Source organism: Thamnophis sirtalis, unplaced genomic scaffold (genome assembly GCF_051295495.1).
Source record: "Thamnophis sirtalis isolate CommonGarterSnake01/CBP01778 unplaced genomic scaffold, rThaSir2_p1.2 scaffold_7, whole genome shotgun sequence".
NCBI classification, from domain to species: domain Eukaryota; kingdom Metazoa; phylum Chordata; class Lepidosauria; order Squamata; family Natricidae; genus Thamnophis; species Thamnophis sirtalis.
Genome location: NW_028261387.1, coordinates 62321961 through 62339798, shown reverse-complemented (window position 1 = coordinate 62339798; position 17838 = coordinate 62321961). Strand labels below are relative to the sequence as shown.

General features: G+C 34.7%; 1 protein-coding gene across 2 annotated transcripts; it reads left to right on the top strand.

The window, feature by feature from the left end:
• Nucleotides 1-79: 79 nt before the first annotated feature.
• UBE2T (ubiquitin conjugating enzyme E2 T) lies at nt 80-17838 on the top strand. Of its 2 annotated transcripts, none has more exons than XM_087720227.1 (7): nt 80-630; nt 1696-1805; nt 3991-4060; nt 4290-4395; nt 5595-5693; nt 6072-6155; nt 14513-17838. In XM_087720227.1, exons 2-7 carry the CDS (start codon nt 1700-1702, stop codon nt 14816-14818), a joined length of 771 nt encoding a protein of 256 aa, XP_087576353.1. In that variant the 5' UTR covers nt 80-630; nt 1696-1699; the 3' UTR covers nt 14819-17838. The 2 variants fall into 2 exon arrangements, with proteins under 2 accessions (XP_087576353.1, XP_013921583.1); XM_014066108.2 differs by lacking the exon at nt 14513-17838 and adding an exon at nt 8450-8859.

The window sequence follows — 17838 nt, the reverse complement described above, 5'->3', positions numbered from 1 at the left end:
ACAGTAGAGCGCCGATTGTCATTCAACCATCGATGTGCGAATATAACAGCAACTGAGAGAGACATTTAAATTCGCAGAGTGGTGGTTGCGTGACGATAGCTGTAACTGTAAAACCATTAGGCAAGGATATATGAATGTATTCGGTATACCTTCACTACAGACCCGGTCCGGAAACCTTAACCAAGTGACAACTTCCTCCTACAGCTGCTCCGCCGATTTAAACTCCTGAGGCGGAAACAATTTTTTGCAATAGCCAATCGGCATAAAGTCAGATCTTGATGGGCATTTTTTTTGCCCGGTGATATTGCAAGCCGTTTGACATCTTGGCTCTTACTGGTTGAGAACTTGTGGCGCGCTTTTCCGAAGTTTCCCCTCAGCTTGGCTTCCGAGCTCTGCGGGTTCTTTTCCGGGCTGCTAAAGGGGAAGATATTCAGATTCCTGTCTTCGGCTCTCGGACTCCTACCGTCTCCCAGAGGCGAAAAAACGAGCGGGGCCGACTCCTTCCCTTCGTAGGAGGCAGCTTTGCTGTCCAGCATCGTACTCTCGGTGGTCCGAGCAAAGGCTTGAGCGCGCGGGTCCTGAGAGGGTTCGTGGCGGAGGGAGGTGGGAAGAAAACGACCATAGTTTAGGGTGTGTATGTTCAAATCTTAACGTTATTATTAAATTGCTGCTCCCCCTTCTCTTGACAGAATGCCTTCTTGAGCCCTTCGTGTGTATAATATAATATGATATAATATAAGAGGGTCTATGCATAATTTTGTATTTATTTTGTCGTGTTTATGTAGTGGGTATGCAACAAAATTTCATTTTAATGTATGCCGATTAGTGTACATTTAAAGTGACAATAAAGTTATGCTAAGTCTAAATGTATATGTGTGTGGGAGGGGGGGTAGTCTCGCTCACTAAACCCGGGTTACTCCTTGGGTCAACAGTAAAACTCTCCTGGTCCCTCATTTCCTTGGGCAGACACAATGGGGAAATAGGAAAAAGGCAGGGCACCAGCCCCAACCTTGGATACTTGAGCAATCAAAAGGCTTCCCTAATATGATGCTGTTGATAAGTATAGGATTACAGGTTCCATCATTTCCAAACTTCAAAACCTCTTTGGGTTGCTTGATTTATTTGTCTTACTGTTTTAATAATTTGCCTAACAGAAGAGACTCTGGGTAGGAGGAAAGATGCCATACTTTCACATCTGAACATCCACTTCACATCCACTTTTCTGTGTCCTATCCAAGGCCGGTTAAGTGGGTCAACTTAGTATGGTTGCTGCTGATCAGTGGAAATGCTTTTGATAATTTCTCCATGAATATAGTTATTATGAGGTCTGTATTAGTATTTTCAGATAAAAAATATTTTAATTGTTCTGTACAGCCTGTGTCATTTTTAAAACAATCTATACTATGATATCATTACTGAGGATTATTGCAAGATTTGTAAAATTGTGGGGGTGGTGGTGGTGGTATAGGTTAGTCTATAGTAGCTAAAAACCAGAAAGATCCTCATAGTATTTTTCAACACCAGTACATTTTGTTGTAAGGTATATAAGCTTTCATGAGATGCAACATTTGAGTAAGTGAACTGCCGCTTATGAAAGTTTATGTCTTATACTAAAATTTATGATTTCAGGAAGATTTATGGGAAATGAAAAGAAAGGAACTAAATGCTGTAGAATTCTTGCTTATGTCATTGCAGTACAATGCAAAGGGCTTCACGGCTGAAGAGAGAGCTGCAGTTAATGGCCACAGAACCACCCCCAGGAATTACCTGCTGGCAGAATGTAAATCTAAATGATCTTCGAGCCCGTATGTATTTCCTCAAATACAAACATACATACATACATACATACATACATACATACATACATACATACACACACACACACACACACACACATACATACACAAAATATTATATTCCATTTATTTTTAGGTTGCAATTGCAATCATCTTTTTAATGTATGTTGCTTACAAGTCTTATTTTTTACAGTTCTAGCTGTAAAAAAGAATCTGGTCAAACACCCTGTCCAGTGCAGAATTTATTACAATGGGCATCCCCAATGGATGGATGACCATCTAGTCTCTAGCAAGGGAGTCCATCACTTTTTATACCAGCCTGTTCCATTGTTAAATAACTTTCAGCATTAGGACTGTTTAATGCTCAAATGAAGCCTTGTGTAATTTAAACTTACTGTTTTATGTTATGTCTTTTGCAACGACTCTGGATAATCCTGTCCTACCTTCTAAACGACAGCCCTTCAGACCAAAGATATCTAAAACCTGCCAATTTTTTCCATAAGTGTTTTCTACCTGATTTTTTATCATCTTGGTGATTTCAACTTTGCAAGAAAATAGGGCTTCATATAATCTATGTTAAACATTACAATTGTTGAGGCACACAATCTATATTTTGTGTTATTAAATTAAAAATTGAAATCAAATCTCTGGTTTCAGTATTCATATATGCAACTATTATTTATTTTAAATTAAACCTAAATTTCTTTGAGAGTAGATTCCATTGAATATATTTCAACATCATAAGATGGAAATATCTAGTGATTCTAGGATCAAATGGAATAATTATTGGGAAAAATAATTATTTGCTTGAATGAAAGAATTTGTACTTTGGTAAAATAATAAATATTTGTAACTTTAAAGTGAGCACATCACAGACTTCTAATAGATGAGGGTAAAAAAGCTGTCATACTGTGTTCTGATGATTGAATTTGTTTTGAATGATGATTATCAATTGGCATTGACTATTGCTTGGTATCAGTCATTTAAAGGATTTATAAATGTGACTAAATGAATTTCACAAATTAATTGCATATGGCAAAAATACAGGGCCTGATTGTTTTGTAAAGCCGTTGCATCTGTTGTGTGTGCCACTATGTACTATGAAGAATCATTTTGCAACTGAATCTAAGGCATAATAAATATTAAAGCTTATACTTACATACCTTTAAACTTTACATTATCAGATTTTTCTATTTAGCAATACCTAATATACTACCGTGTTTCCCTGAAAATAAGACACAGACTTATTTTCTATTGACTCCTGAAATAAGTGCTTGGCCTTATTTTCGGGTAGGTCTTATTATTTTTTAGGTGCAGGAGACGGCGAGCCTGGTCACCTCATGGCCGCTGCTGTGTTGCAATATTTTCTGGGAGGACTTATTTTAGTGCATGCACTCAAAAGCCCAATTGGGCTTATTATCCAGGGAGGTCTTATTTTTGGGAAAACAGGGTATAACGATAGTATATTTACAAAGTGTATAAATAACATGAAATGTATTTAAGAATAACCTCAATCTTAAAACTGAAAAAGCAAAGAGCTGTCATAATTTACTTATAATTTCAAAAAGTAGTTAAATGTTAGTTATTGAAACAGTCACGCATGTCTGTTTTCTGAGATTTTGTTTTCTATAGATTTCAATCCTTTTAAAGATAAAAACATTTATTCTTATTAATCTGTTTATCCTGGATCTATAGATACTTAAGAAATTTAAGCCCATATGATTTTTTTCTATTCTGGCTCTTGCCCCTCTCCACTCCCGCCCCACATTTTTCTTCAGAATAAAGAAACCTTCTTTGCTAATGTAGAAGAAAAATATGTGTCTATGAATTTCTGTCTGTATATGCAAAAGATAGAAAACAAGTGATCATTTTATAAAAGGAAATAGAAAAGTTGCTCCCTTTTCAAGTAGTAGTTGTAGTTTCTATTTTTTTTCTTAGCCAGTAACCCTGTACTTGAAATTGTGGAAATCCATTGCGGAATGTATCCTAATTTATTTTCCAACTTTGAATAATCAGTAATTATCAGACTCTTTGGTGCTCTTTGTTCCTAGTCAACTGAATTTCTTGAATAGAACAGATGTTAAAGATATTATTATACTACTATCACTTCTTAGATCTAACTTTGTTTTTACAGTAAGTGCAACAGTTACTTAAAGAGGTCAGTGTTGACATCTCTTGTATCTTTTTCTTTTAGAAATACTAGGTTGTACAAATACCCCATACGAAAAAGGAGTTTTTGCTTTGGAAGTAATTGTTCCTGAAAGGTAAATGTTGAATCTGTGTTTTTGAAATTTAAAACAAATGGCCATATAAAATGGGCATATTAACTATGAATCTTTAAAAGATTGGAATGGGAACCAGAAAGTTGTCAATGAACTTCTCTGTAGTAAATTCAGTAACAAGTATAAGTTGAAAAATGACTTGGGAATGAAGAAGATTGTAACCCATTAAAAAGTCTTTCTTTTCTAATAATGAGAACTATTTCTGAAATAGGTATCCATTTGAACCTCCAAAAATGCGGTTTCTTACTCCCATTTATCATCCCAACATTGATTCAGCTGGAAGAATTTGCCTGGATGTTCTTAGATTACCACCCAAGGTAATGCATTGCATTGCTTCTATTATAAGTTGCAGTTCTATTATCCTTAAGAAAATGGCCCAGAAACATTAGTTTAAAAATCTCATTCTCCAAGGATGGTTTTACTGGGATGAAATTTATAACACACTGGAATAATGAATAGCAGGGATTGCACTCTTTTCTTCTAAAATCCTGTGACAACGGGACTTTAATTTTATCTCTAGCTTCATTATCTGAAATAGGCAGAAGAAATAACCTTGAGAAACAGGAGGAAGAACCTCAACCAAAACAATGGTCAGATAAAATCTGGTCTGGTGTAGAAATGTAATTTGAGAAAGGGTCTCAGTCATGACTCTCCATAGTTTTTATTTTATTTATTTATAAAATTTATTTGCTACCCATCTCATTTCCAATGACTGAGTGGCTTAGTTCTTGTGAAGATAAAGGGAAGGAAATCACATCCAAACTTTTGAGATTCTGCTACTATAACCTAATAAAGCTAGCATTAGCTCCTCTGGTTTCCAAGCCTACTCTATTTGGGAGGGCTGATGCTGTATTATTTTAAATAAAATTACACTAACATGGAGATCTATGACAGCTGCTATGGTTACTGATATAAATGGCTTTATCTGTGCAGGATGCCGTCCCTGGCATGCATATTGCTACAAGGAGATCACTTACTGGGTTTGTCATGCTGAAGTAATTTTATTATAAAACTTAAGAGCCTTATGTGTGAAGTGATATTTTTCCAATATGTTTATTTCACCATACACATGAATTACTATTATTCATGGATATAGCATCCATAAAGCTATGAACTACAGCCAGAACCATAAACCTAAAAACTAGAAAGTTACCAATGTTATGTTTTTTTAAAAATGTACATCTTGCTTACTTCCATCCACCAATAGTTTATTAAGCTCAATGTATATTAATTGATTTCTAAGAGCCATTGAATATCGGAAAAGAAAACTACTGTGTACATAAACTAAACTGAGTAACTTAGGGCTGCCTTGGAAAAAGTATATGCCTAACTGGTTAGAAGGTAAAGAAGTGCATGTTCATTAAGAGATGAGATTACTCTGCAACCCTTTTACTATTGGCTACACTTCTATAACTTGGGAGCCAATTAAAATACTCAGTCTGCAATAATACTTGAAAAATCTTGGAGGGTAACTTACTTTCTTCAATATGTTTTTCCTTCTATTCTTGCATGTAAGGGTGCTTGGAGGCCATCCCTGAACATTGCTACTTTGCTAACTTCCATCCAGATCCTCATGAATGAACCTAATCCTGATGACCCTCTCATGGCTGACATAGTAGGTTTCATTCTTTTATTTAATTGGAATATACTGTACTTTAGAAATTTAAATTGCCTGGTTTATAAGGAGATACTTTGTGATTTCTTCATATTTATTTGCACGATATTCTTCAGATAGAAAGTCAATGAATATAATTTATGGCGTAGTAAAATATGCTAATAGATTTTTTCAGTGTTCATGTTACAAAATTCACACGTTACATGCAATATATAAACCATTAAGGCATTTTTCAAAGTTTAGTCTTTATATATATATCTATATATATCTATAAGGTGAAGTCTTCCAAGCTGTCAGATGAATCTGCCATTAAATATAACTATATGTTAAGATGAGAGGCCATAATTATCCTTTTCTTGCCCTTTTTATTATGTCTAGTCTTCAGAGTATAAATACAACAAGCAAGCATTTCTCAAAAATGCCAGACAATGGACAGAAAAATATGCAAGCCAGACAACAATGGTAAGAAATACATTACTTCTGTTACTAAGGAATGGGGTGTTGGTTAATTTTCACATGTGCAGTCTTGCTGTGAGTGAAATCTCAATTGCATAATTGTCTATTTTCCTGTAAATGAGTTTGTGGAGTTGTAGTGTCCTGAATGTGCCATGGTGTACATATCCTGGATTTTATCTTTGCCAGAAAAACAAAGTGTTTCCTGGGATGGCAGTATAAGAGGAGTTTGGGTTCCTGGCCAGGTTAGCATAACTCAAAATGTCAAGGAAAAATCCATATTTTTTTCAACTGACAGGTTATTGTATTAGTGCCTGATTTTGTAAAACATTCCTTGGGTAAAAATAATTTGGAATTTATTCTATTACAACCATATTTTATTTGGACGTCTATTAGGTACGTGACTCAGGAACATACATGCTTAATATATGAGTAAAATATAGTAGTTCTTGATTTATGACCATTGGTTCAGCAACTGTTAGAAATTATTGTTTATAAATGTCACTTTAAACTGCTTCTTGTCTCTTAACAGGTCTCTGATTTTTTTTTATTTTAGGGATTATATTTAACCAGTTATCTGAGAACTGTTTGATCCAGTTGGATCTGAAGAAGTGGACAGGGTCCTTGGGACTGTTAGGGCAGCTAGTTGTTTATTAGATGCTTGCCTTTCCTGGTTAGTAAACACCATCAGGAGGATGACTTTTAGGTAGATCTGAGCAGTAATTAATACACTCCTGACTTTCTAAAACCTGCTGCGTTGCTTGGTTTGGGACCCTGAGAGGCTTGCTACATTGAGGATGACTGACAGGAAGATTTTCATCCTGAGGTTACCATCATCTTGGTTTAACTTTTAATATTTCAGTTTTAATTGGATGGATCAACTCTACTTCCTGATATAGGTGTCTGCTTTTTGCACTGAATGATTGTCCTGTCTTGGCATACAGTCCTGATATTCTTCATTCACCTTTCCCAGTACCTTTCCTCACTTGAAGCAGTATAGTGGGATTTGGATAACAGGAAACTTTTGAATCATAGTTTAGAGAAGACTGGAGCTGAATTACTATTGTTATTAAAACATCCAATTTAACTGTATAGTACATATAATGAACAAAAACTGAACAGCTGTAGCAAAAATATTTTCTCTGTTCCAATAAACAAGGATATGCAGCCCCTCAGCTACATGTTGGTTCTGCATGATCCAGGTTCCAGGTCAGTGGGCAGAAGGGACCAGTTTTAGCAGTTTCATGTTTCTTCCAAGGAAGTGGCAGCAACCTGCTGTATTTAGACTCCTTTTGCTTTTCCCAACAAAGGAAGAATTCAGGAGTGAGAGGAGAGTTGATAGACTAGGCTTCCTACTCTTGTTCCAGCACTCATAATAGGAGAAACATTGAAAGGGTGTGTCTGTTTGTTTGAGAAAAAAGTGAATTAGAGTACATGGACCTCGGTGTAAGACAACAGTGTAGAAATAATACAGTGGTACACACGTATATGTATTTGAATATCTAAATATGCATATTCATATTTGGATAGGATAGCCAGTGTGGATTTTTAATGTAAGAGAATGCCTGTTTTGCAAATTGTATAAAGTAGCTTTTAGTAAATAACAATAATGTGTTTTATTTATGTACAAACTTACACAATATTTACTAGGGAGAAAAAAGTATTGTAGTTACACAGTTGAAACACCAGGAGGCACTTGATCCTTAAAAAATATAGTACTGCAGTAGTGCTTTTTTCTTCTAATTAAAGAAAACTCAGAAAGTAAAATTTTATTTTTTGTATTTCAAACTAACATAAATAAAATACTAGGTTTGTAATTTGTAGAAGGATCTTTCTATTCGTATTTCTTTTATAGTGATATTTCTTTCCAGAATTTCTCCCTGACTGGCCTTTGTGAGAATTTGAGTCATTGTAATAAAGATGTACAGAAAGTATATAAAAACTTTTATGACTTGCAAAACATTATGGATTTCATACTGCAGGAGTGTCAGAAAATAATTTATTCATTCCGAACAGAAATATAGTTCTGTGATAGGAAACAATGAAAGAAAAGATTTTTCTCTCCTGCTGTTTGTGCTATTAAAATGGTAACTTGTAAAATAGAGTTCCTAAAGAATCTGTAGTGAATTGCAAAAATATAGTGTCCGTGTATTTAAAGAGGAGAAAATTGATTCTGAAATTCTAAGCTGGGAAGCTTACATTCTTGCAAGATATGAATAAAGTTATTCATTCTTTGAACAACTGGGACTAGAGAATGAAACACTCTTTTCCCATCTCATTGTTTTTCTTTGATACTCTTTCAGCCTTTAGAAATCACCAATGAAGAGAATCACAAAAGCCAGGCTGAGTTCCCAAAAGATTCCAGTATTTCCCAGAAGAGGAAAGGAAGCAATATCAGTGGATTGTCCAAAAAATGTCGCTTAGAAACATAATGATTTCCTGCTATAGTATTTCAGTGGCTGTTACTGTTCGTTCTTAATCTAATTTTCCATCTTTTAAATAGGCTTAATGGAATTGTTTATTCATTTTGTAATGGTAGTCTTGCTGTATCAGTGACATGATGTTTAGTATGGCATATGTCTGTTTTTTAATAAAATAATAAAATCTTACATTATTTCTGTAACATACTTTAAATCTTTCCATAAAGAGTATGTTCCACTGCACTTTATGTATATTTAGAATGAAAGCAAGAATACATAATAATTGGAATTTCTTATGACTGATGTTATGAATGGATTGTAAACAGTTTCTTTTGACAGTTAAAAAGTTGTGTGGTTTCTTCATCTTCACTTGCCACAGTATGAATAAATATAAAAAGGTATATATTTTGATGTTCTTCAGCTGTTTTGTAAGTCATAGTCTATTTTTGGCAAGCTGCATATTCATCTGAACATTTCAAACTTTCAAGGTGAATCCATACATACATTATACAGTATTTAATCTATAAGCATATTTTCATTAGTAGGAAAAAATAGTTGATTAGATGGAGAGAGGAAATGTCAGAACCATATGAATGCTTGAAATTTAAATCCCTGGACCGTGGGGGGTTTTCACACCTGACTTTTAGCTTTCTTTTTAGCAGATCTACAGTATATTTTATGTGATATGAAATTACACTGCAGAAAAGCTGCTGTTATACAGACAACATTAAAGAAATTCCCATCGTTTCTCATTTTTATAGTTTGGGAATCTAAATGTTTAATTGGCAGCTATATACCTCTTTTAGAATCTTCAGATGTTTAGATATAGATATAGATAAGGCACTAGAAGAATTTTATCTTAAATATTTTTGCAGCTACTTGATATCAAGGGATGTTTCTTATTATATGCTTCCTTTTAAAAAAATCACTAAGTGAATCATGCAGTCGTTAAGTAAATCTGGCTTCCCCCATTGCCTGCTTGTTGGGAGCTAGTAGGAAGGTTATAATTGGTGATTACATGACCCCGGGAGAGGATACGTGCCATTTGCCAAGCATATGAATTTTGATCATGTGACCATGGGTATGCTGCAATGGTTGTAAGTGTGACAACTCGTCATAAGTCATTTTTTCAGTGCCATTGTAACTTTGAATGGTAACTAAATGAGTGGTAGGTTTAAGACTACCTGCATTTTTGTATTGTTTTGTGTGTGTCTGTGTGTTTTTTAACTCTAAGATGCCAGGGTCATGTGAGTTGGGCAGCTATGTAAATTGAATGAATAAATGAATGAATAGCTTTATAGCTCTGAGAATTTTTCTTCCTTTTCTCTATGATTTTGTTTGGAGAGAAAAAATCCCAGTTTCTGCTAAAGTCCCAGTGGTGTGCCGTGTGTGTATCTTTTCCCTTGCAAAGAACAAAGACACTTTTTTTTTAGCAAAGATTAAACTTTGTCTTTCCCCAATTTCTTAAGTCTGCTTATTAATCCACTTTTTGACTTGTGCAGTCAGCCCTGTGAGCTAGTCCAAACAAGAACCAACGATGAATATTAACACTACATTTATTGTAAGTGTATAATAATAGAATTTTGCAAATCTGAAACCACATCACTCTCCCCTCCTTTTTGCCTTTATTGTCCAGGGAATTAGGAAGGGTGCTTTCCATACCACCATTTCTTCAGTGGACTGAAATGTGTCTTACCTGACTCTTGGCTTTGGCTGGGCACTTCCTCCTATCTCAAAAGTATTCCCACAGACCATTATACATGTCTTTAGTTTCTTCCTCTGATTTTTAGACGTTTCTTTGACAAAGCCCAGGTAATCTGGATTTATTATCCACTACCATATTCTAAATATTTTTATATTTTCAATTGTAGATTTGTGATTTTATTATTTCCCATCATGTTCTAGGTACTTACTTTGATGTTTCCAATTATTTTATGTGCATTTGTAGTTTTCAGTATTTTATGTTCTTGATTGCAATATTATTTAGATGTTTTAAAAATTGAAGTGTTGAAAAAAAATGATGAGCTTACTGAACATTCCAGTTCCTCATAGATTTAATTATCTTGATTAAAAGCAACACCCTTTGATCTACATGTTTATTTTTTTCAGTTATCTGAAATCACAGACTATTAATACTGCACTTAAGCCTTCTTTAAACCCAACTGGCATTAAACGAAGAGTGCTTATTCATCTTTATTGAACTATATACATGAATGGTAAAAGCTGAGATAATTATTTGGGTGGGGGAGGGGGGAAGAGTTTTCTGAGAGGATACGTGTGATGCCTCAAGTTTAGTTTAGCTAGATAGTTCAGCTGCTACCAAGATAAAGTTCCTTATTAAAATAAAATCTTTGCTATTTTTGTTTGAGGTATAGTCTTATTTTTTTTATCTTTCTGTATGACAAACATTTAATTGAGGAATTTTCAATTTCTCCTTGCCTAGCATACTACAATATATCTGACCATTTAGTAGTTCTTCTCAGCATATACATACATATGCACTCACACACAGATGACCAGATCTAAATGTAGAGACATCCTTTGGTCAATCTTAATTTTTACCATCAATCTCACTACACTGCCCAGATTTAGTTCACTGTCTTCGAATTCCACTTCCTATTTAATAATCCCCCAAAAGACAGTTCCTAGGATGTAATTTCCTTTTTGGAATAACCTATCATCTGAAACCAGCTAAGTAAATTGTATCAGACTGGTTTTTGGGGATCCAAGGGGAGGAGAACACAGTAAGACTTGCAACATGGGATAATACAGCCAATAACATAACAGCCTTTTTAGAAAGATTACATAAACCATAAGCAGGATGACAGATACATGTAATACTGGAGAGTAACCCCTTATATTATATTGAAATATATACATTGAAATGTATATTGAAAATAATATACATGCTTTTCCTCCTGAAGGAACAGCAAATGCATGTCTTATGGTTATGGGAGACATGTGCAATGTTAGTTCATATATTAACATTCTACAATTGATAAGTCTGCAGTCTTGTAGTTTTATAATTAAAGTCATAAAAGTATAAAATTTGTGAGAGGAGGAGCTAATGTTGCAATGACATGATGTGCGATCTTGGACCTAAACCATCCCGAAGAGACTGATAGGGAAGAATACATCCTGCTGATTTCAGGGACACTGCAAAGTCCCTGATTGATCCAGGAGAATCTCTGCTGGCGACAGAAGCGCAGCCATTGAAGCTGCTGAAGTTGGGACAGCTCCGGAACGGGAGGAAAATGGGCAGAGAAAGTGTGTCCATCTGGTGAGGAAATATTATTATAAAAGAGACTACCCCCCCCCCAAAATTAAAGCTAAATTAAATTTGAAAACAAGAGAACAAGCGGCGAAATTAAGCTACATTAGATAGTGTGTTATCTTTTTTTTAAATTTTCTTTTACGGAATGGAACTTTTGCAAATGTTTCCTATTCTTTAAATTGAATGGATTAGTTTTTCTTTTACTACTTTTTATATTCTTTTTTTTTACACCTATGGATTAAAATCTTTTTCCTTATTTTTATAATGCTGGATTGGATGGGGTTTGGTTTTTTTGCTCCATTTAATAATTTTGTTTTCTTTAAGCCTGGAATATAAAGAAGATACAAAAGAAATACAAAGAGGGCTGTAATAACAGAAGGAAAGAAAGTAACACTGCCACTTGGAGGCTGAAGGCTTGGAAAGCTTGGAAATATTGTCTTCTTTTTTCTCTTTGATCATTTGATTTTGCATTTCAAGGTTTCTTAGCTTGCCTACAGAGAGTGATAGAAGAGCATGGGTTGTTTATACAGGTGCTTTTTGGGAGCTTCATTGGCAGATGGAGTGGAGTGAAAATAAAGCCTTGTCTTGAAAGATTATAAATGAACTTGCTTTAAATTTAATAAAAAGTTTTGAATGCCAGAGTGGCAGTATTTACAAGTTGGAAGAATGGCGCACATGAAAAAGAAACCTTAACATTGCAAAAGATTATGTTTGAAATTCAAAAATTATTAGAAGTAACAGAGAATTGAGAAGAGATTGGAGAACATAGATCCTAGAACATCAAAATTTGATGGAAAAATTGAGGATGTTTATCAAATGAAGAAAGTGGAAGTCAGAGTTCTAAAAACTGAAGGAAAAAATAAACAAAGAGAAAAGAAAATTGTTGATACTGACAGTGAACTGACCGTGGTTGGAAATGGAAAGAGTGTCAGGCCTGCAGTCATATTCCTTTTTAGGATCTTTGGCCTGCCACACTCTCTATTATTTCATTTCATTAGTATAGTAATTGGGAGGGGGGATAGAAAGGAGTAGAATTGTGGAATGTGTTGTTGTCATTTCTTTCTAGAAACCCAAGGTCATCTTTTCTCTCTGTACCTCTGCAACTGACCGGAACCAGCTGGGTGGAGATGCCAGCATGGTTGAAGAAGGTTGGACCATGTGATGGATTTATGGGTGTGGGGATAAGATCATGAACTTTCAACTGGGTGGAATCCCAGGAAGCTTTAGATTTGGGATTCCACAATTTTGTTGCCAACATGTCTGTCTGATTAAATTGAAACTTTAAGGATAGCTCTGCCTTGGACTCTGATTTAATTCTGCATGATATTTGGAACGCTGACAAAGAGTGGAATATGGAAAGGGGAGATAGATGGACTAGAGCTCTACCCCAGATCTCAAAATATAGAAGAAGAAAAGAGAGAAGAATTGATGGAACTAAGGAGAGATATTTTGTTAGAACCAATGGTGATAACCAAAGATAAGCTGATCAAAGAAGCAGATGGAGGATTTCGAGCTTATAGAAGATATGCAATAAGCAATAAGTTGCAAAGAGAAGTCCATACAAAACTTACTAAGAAAATAACCAGAATACTAATGCCACAAATGGCAAGAGACATAAGACTGCACTATTACTGGAAAGACACAGGTTGATGTAATGAAAGCTTATAATAAAAAATTAAGTCAAATTTAGTTAAATTTAGAGCATTATGTATAAAATGAAGTTATAATGGATACAGTTAAATAATTGATTGATAATGATAATAATGCATATATATATATATATATATATATATATATATATATATATATATATATATATATATATATATATATATATATATATATATGGGGAAATTTGATATAAATTGCAGATGGTGACTATGAAAGGAGGTTTAGAAACTGTTATTAAATATAACCAATTTTTATATAGAGCATGTTATAAAGATGTAATGTTACTAGATGATATTGGGAAGAGCTAATGGAATGCCATTATGTGGTTTTGCTTTGGAATATATTATATAAATATATTATATAAAATGACGCAAAAACAATTCTAGTCAAATGAAGGTTAAGGTATGATGATAGTAATATATATATAAATATACTTGATTTAAAATATATGATTTGATATGAATTGTAGGTAATGACTGTGGAAGAGATGCACGGAAGTTTTTGTAACCAATTGACACACTTTCTACAATTTGTAATGGAGGATGTTTTGTGGGGGGGGGTTGTTTGTGTGTTTTGTCTGTTTGTGTTTATTCAAAAATAAAAAAAGTCTTTAAAAACGTATAAATTTGTTCTTTTTTATTTTTCTATGTGGTCTTCAATAAAGAATGTTTTACAAATTAATATACAAAAAAGAAAATTAGGAGTTTATAGAAGGATCATAAAAGGGATGGTAGCTATATATCTCTCTATATAAATATACACATAATATACAAACATGCTGGATATTGCATTTATGGCACAATGTATGTACAGATAAAAGCACACATGACATTTAAAATAATTTCATCTGATACTTTTGTCAGATATAATATGGAATCTTGCCATGATTTTGAACTTTATCAAAGATGTAGAATTTTTCTCTGTGAGTTATTTGATCATGACTTAAGCAGCAACTAAGGATAATTATTTTTTCTAAATATTATCTGGTTTAATCTTATTAGAGAGAAGATGAAAATCAATGTCATGGAATACAAGTTCAAAATAATTCAAATGGTATCAAAACCCAAAGAACCTGGAATTATTCGGCTACATGTTTTGTATTTTTAATAAGTGCACCTATTCGTCAGGAAGACAGCAGATATCAAGATATTGAACAATTAACAAATGATTTAAGAAGTGTGTGTATGTGTATGTGTAAATATTCTAGTGTTTTCCCATCCATGCAGGAGAAATTAAAAAACAAAATTCAGTTGAGCCAAGTGTTGATTCACTGGTTGCCGGCTGAATCTGATGCTATAGTAGCGTAGTAGTAGTCTGATTCTCTTACCAACCATGGTAATTTACATAAAGTCTGTTATGAAAATGATCGTAAATTGAGCCAGATGATGTGGAGACCTATGTAATGATTGCAACTTGCAACCAAAATTTCAGGCTCAATTGTGGTCAGTTGAGCCAAGTGTTGATTCACTGGTTGCCGGCTGAATCTGATGCTATAGTAGCGTAGTAGTAGTCTGATTCTCTTACCAACCATGGTAATTTACATAAAGTCTGTTATGAAAATGATCGTAAATTGAGCCAGGTGATGTGGAGACCTATGTAATGATTGCAACTTGCAACCAAAATTTCAGGCTCAATTGTGGTCTTTGGTTGAGGACTACACATACATATAAATTTCCAAAATAATAAGGATGTGGATTCTGTCTACACAGAAACACATTTGATTAACATACAGTATGTGTATATGATTTCAGCCTAAATGTGCTTTACTAAATATAACATTTTCTGTTGTGATGGCTAAACTTCAAGATTTTGACCTTGTTTAGTGTGTTAAGAATGCTTACAAATCATTTGTGTTATTTTCTATTTTTGAAGACCAGTAATTCTTAACCAACAGCTAATAATTCTTTCTCTAGAAAAGAATTTCACTGAATTCAGTGGATCATTCTTCTAAATAATCATATTTGGGGATTGTAAGATATAATTCCCAGAAAAACACCATGTTTTCATTTATATCCTTTTATGAAAGTGAAATTCTAGAAATCAGGATTCTTCACAAATCATCACAACTGCAGTAATCAGGATTCTTATTTTAGTAAGATCAGTTTTGAGGACATAGAAGGAAAAAGCACCTGGACAATATGCAACATTCCCCACTTTACCTTCCATATTTTCAGTTTTCTCACCTTTATGAAAGCAGACCTACCACTATAGTCTGTCTATATTCTGTAAAACCCTTCAGAACTCTAAAATGTTAATAAGAATTCCATGAAAAAATTTCATGCCCTACATGCATTATTAATTAGTGCTGATAACTATCTTTCTTAGCAAAAAAGAGTGAGTAATTAATCTGGGAATGTACCATCAACCTGTAGCTTTTAAATGCCTGAGAAAATTTATTGTACCTTCTAAGAATGAGAGACCGCCTGCTGCCAATTACCTCCCAAAGACCCGTTAGATCACACAGGGTCAGCCTCCTCCGGGTTCCATCCACCAGCCAATGCCACCTGGCTACCACCCAGGGGAGGGCCTTCTCTGTGGTAGTTCCGGCCCTTTGGAACAAGCTCCCCGTGGAGATTCGGACCCTCACCTCTCTCCAGGCCTTCCAGAAAGCCGTCAAAACCTGGCTGTGCCGGCAGGCCTGGGGTTGATGAGTTCCCCTCCCCTCTCGACCTGTGTGGCTGTATGATTCTTGTTTATTTTAATCACGTATATTGTGTTTCATGTTCCCCTTTCTCCCCTTTGAGTTGTTTGCCGCCCTGAGTCCCTCCCGGAGAAGGGCGGCATACAAATAAACTAAATCTGAATCTGAATCTGAATGAATTTAGTAACACTGCTATCCAAATTTACATAAACCCTCTAGAGCAGCATTTCCCAACCTTGGCAGCTTGAAGATGTGTGGGCTTCAATTCCCAGAATTCCCCAGCCAGGTTGAAGTCCACACATCTTCAAGCTGTCAAGGTTGAGAAACACTGCTCTAGAGGCTTCAATTGAATATAAAGGGATCTAGCTTTAGATTATCCTATGCTGCTCTGATTATAATGAATGACTTTTCCAGTCTTAAATGGAAAAAAAAAATTAAAAATTAAATGTTCTAAACCAAATTTTCATAGCACTATGTTCAAGCTTAAACCTTAGGCTAGTTGAGTTTGTTATGAATGGTCACTGTCCTAGCAATACCAGTAGTACCAACTCTTAGGCTTATATATCACTCCATAGTGCTTTATAGAACTCTTTACAGCAGTTTACAGAATCAGCATATTGCCCCATACAATCTGGATCCTGATTTTATTGACCTGGGAAGGATGGAAGGTTGAGTCAACCGATCAGTATCGAACTCCAGGCAATAGGCAGAGTTAGCCTGCTATACTGCATTCTAACCACTGCACCATCACTGCTTTATTTGTTGAATCATTTATTTATTTGATTTTATCACTGCAATTTGATTTCTAGTGGATCTAAACACTTTTAAATACATGCTTAGTTACATGTAGGAGCATGTAAGAAGCATTGTTTTTGACTGATTAAAGTGGCTATGTCTCCTTGTATGATTATTATTATGTGGAATTTTTTTCTGTTTCTACAGGTGGATACATATGCAGTCACACATTGCATTGGATAAACATGATTGGGTAATCTGTTTATGATTCATGTGCTTTTTTGACAATAGTTCTAAAAGATGACAAGATTGTTATGAGACAGAGACATCGCTATGTAAAGGTTGCTTTTTAGTTAAAAACCATGGGAATGGAACTGAAATCACATTGTTTTCTTGATGTTTCTACTCAATTCAGTCCTTTTTATTTGATACTAGTTGATAACCTGGTGTTGCCTAGGTATGGATTTATAGGGGGAAATGTCTGGACCAAACATAATTTCTAATGTTGGATTTTCCCCCTTACCAGAGGGAGCCCCCTTATGGAGTACTGTGGGCCCATTACCATGGAACTCCACTGCACTGTACAGTAGAAGCTATTTTATGACAGTACACTAGAAGTCATTTTAACACACAACAGGCTGTACTTTAACAGAACATACAACCCGAGGGGTGTTAGGGGTGTCTTACTCCCACAATATTTTTTTCCAGAGAGTAATTCATCTGTGTACCAAGTTTGGTTGAAATTGCTTGAGGCATTCCAGAGTTATGCTGGAACATGCACACATACACACACAACCATTTAGATAAATAGATCGATAGATAGGTAGGTAGGTAGGTAGGTAGGTAGGTAGGTAGGTAGGTAGGTAGGTAGGTAGGTAGGTAGATAGATAGATAGATAGATAGATAGATAGATAGATAGATAGATAGATAGATAGATAGATAGATAGATAT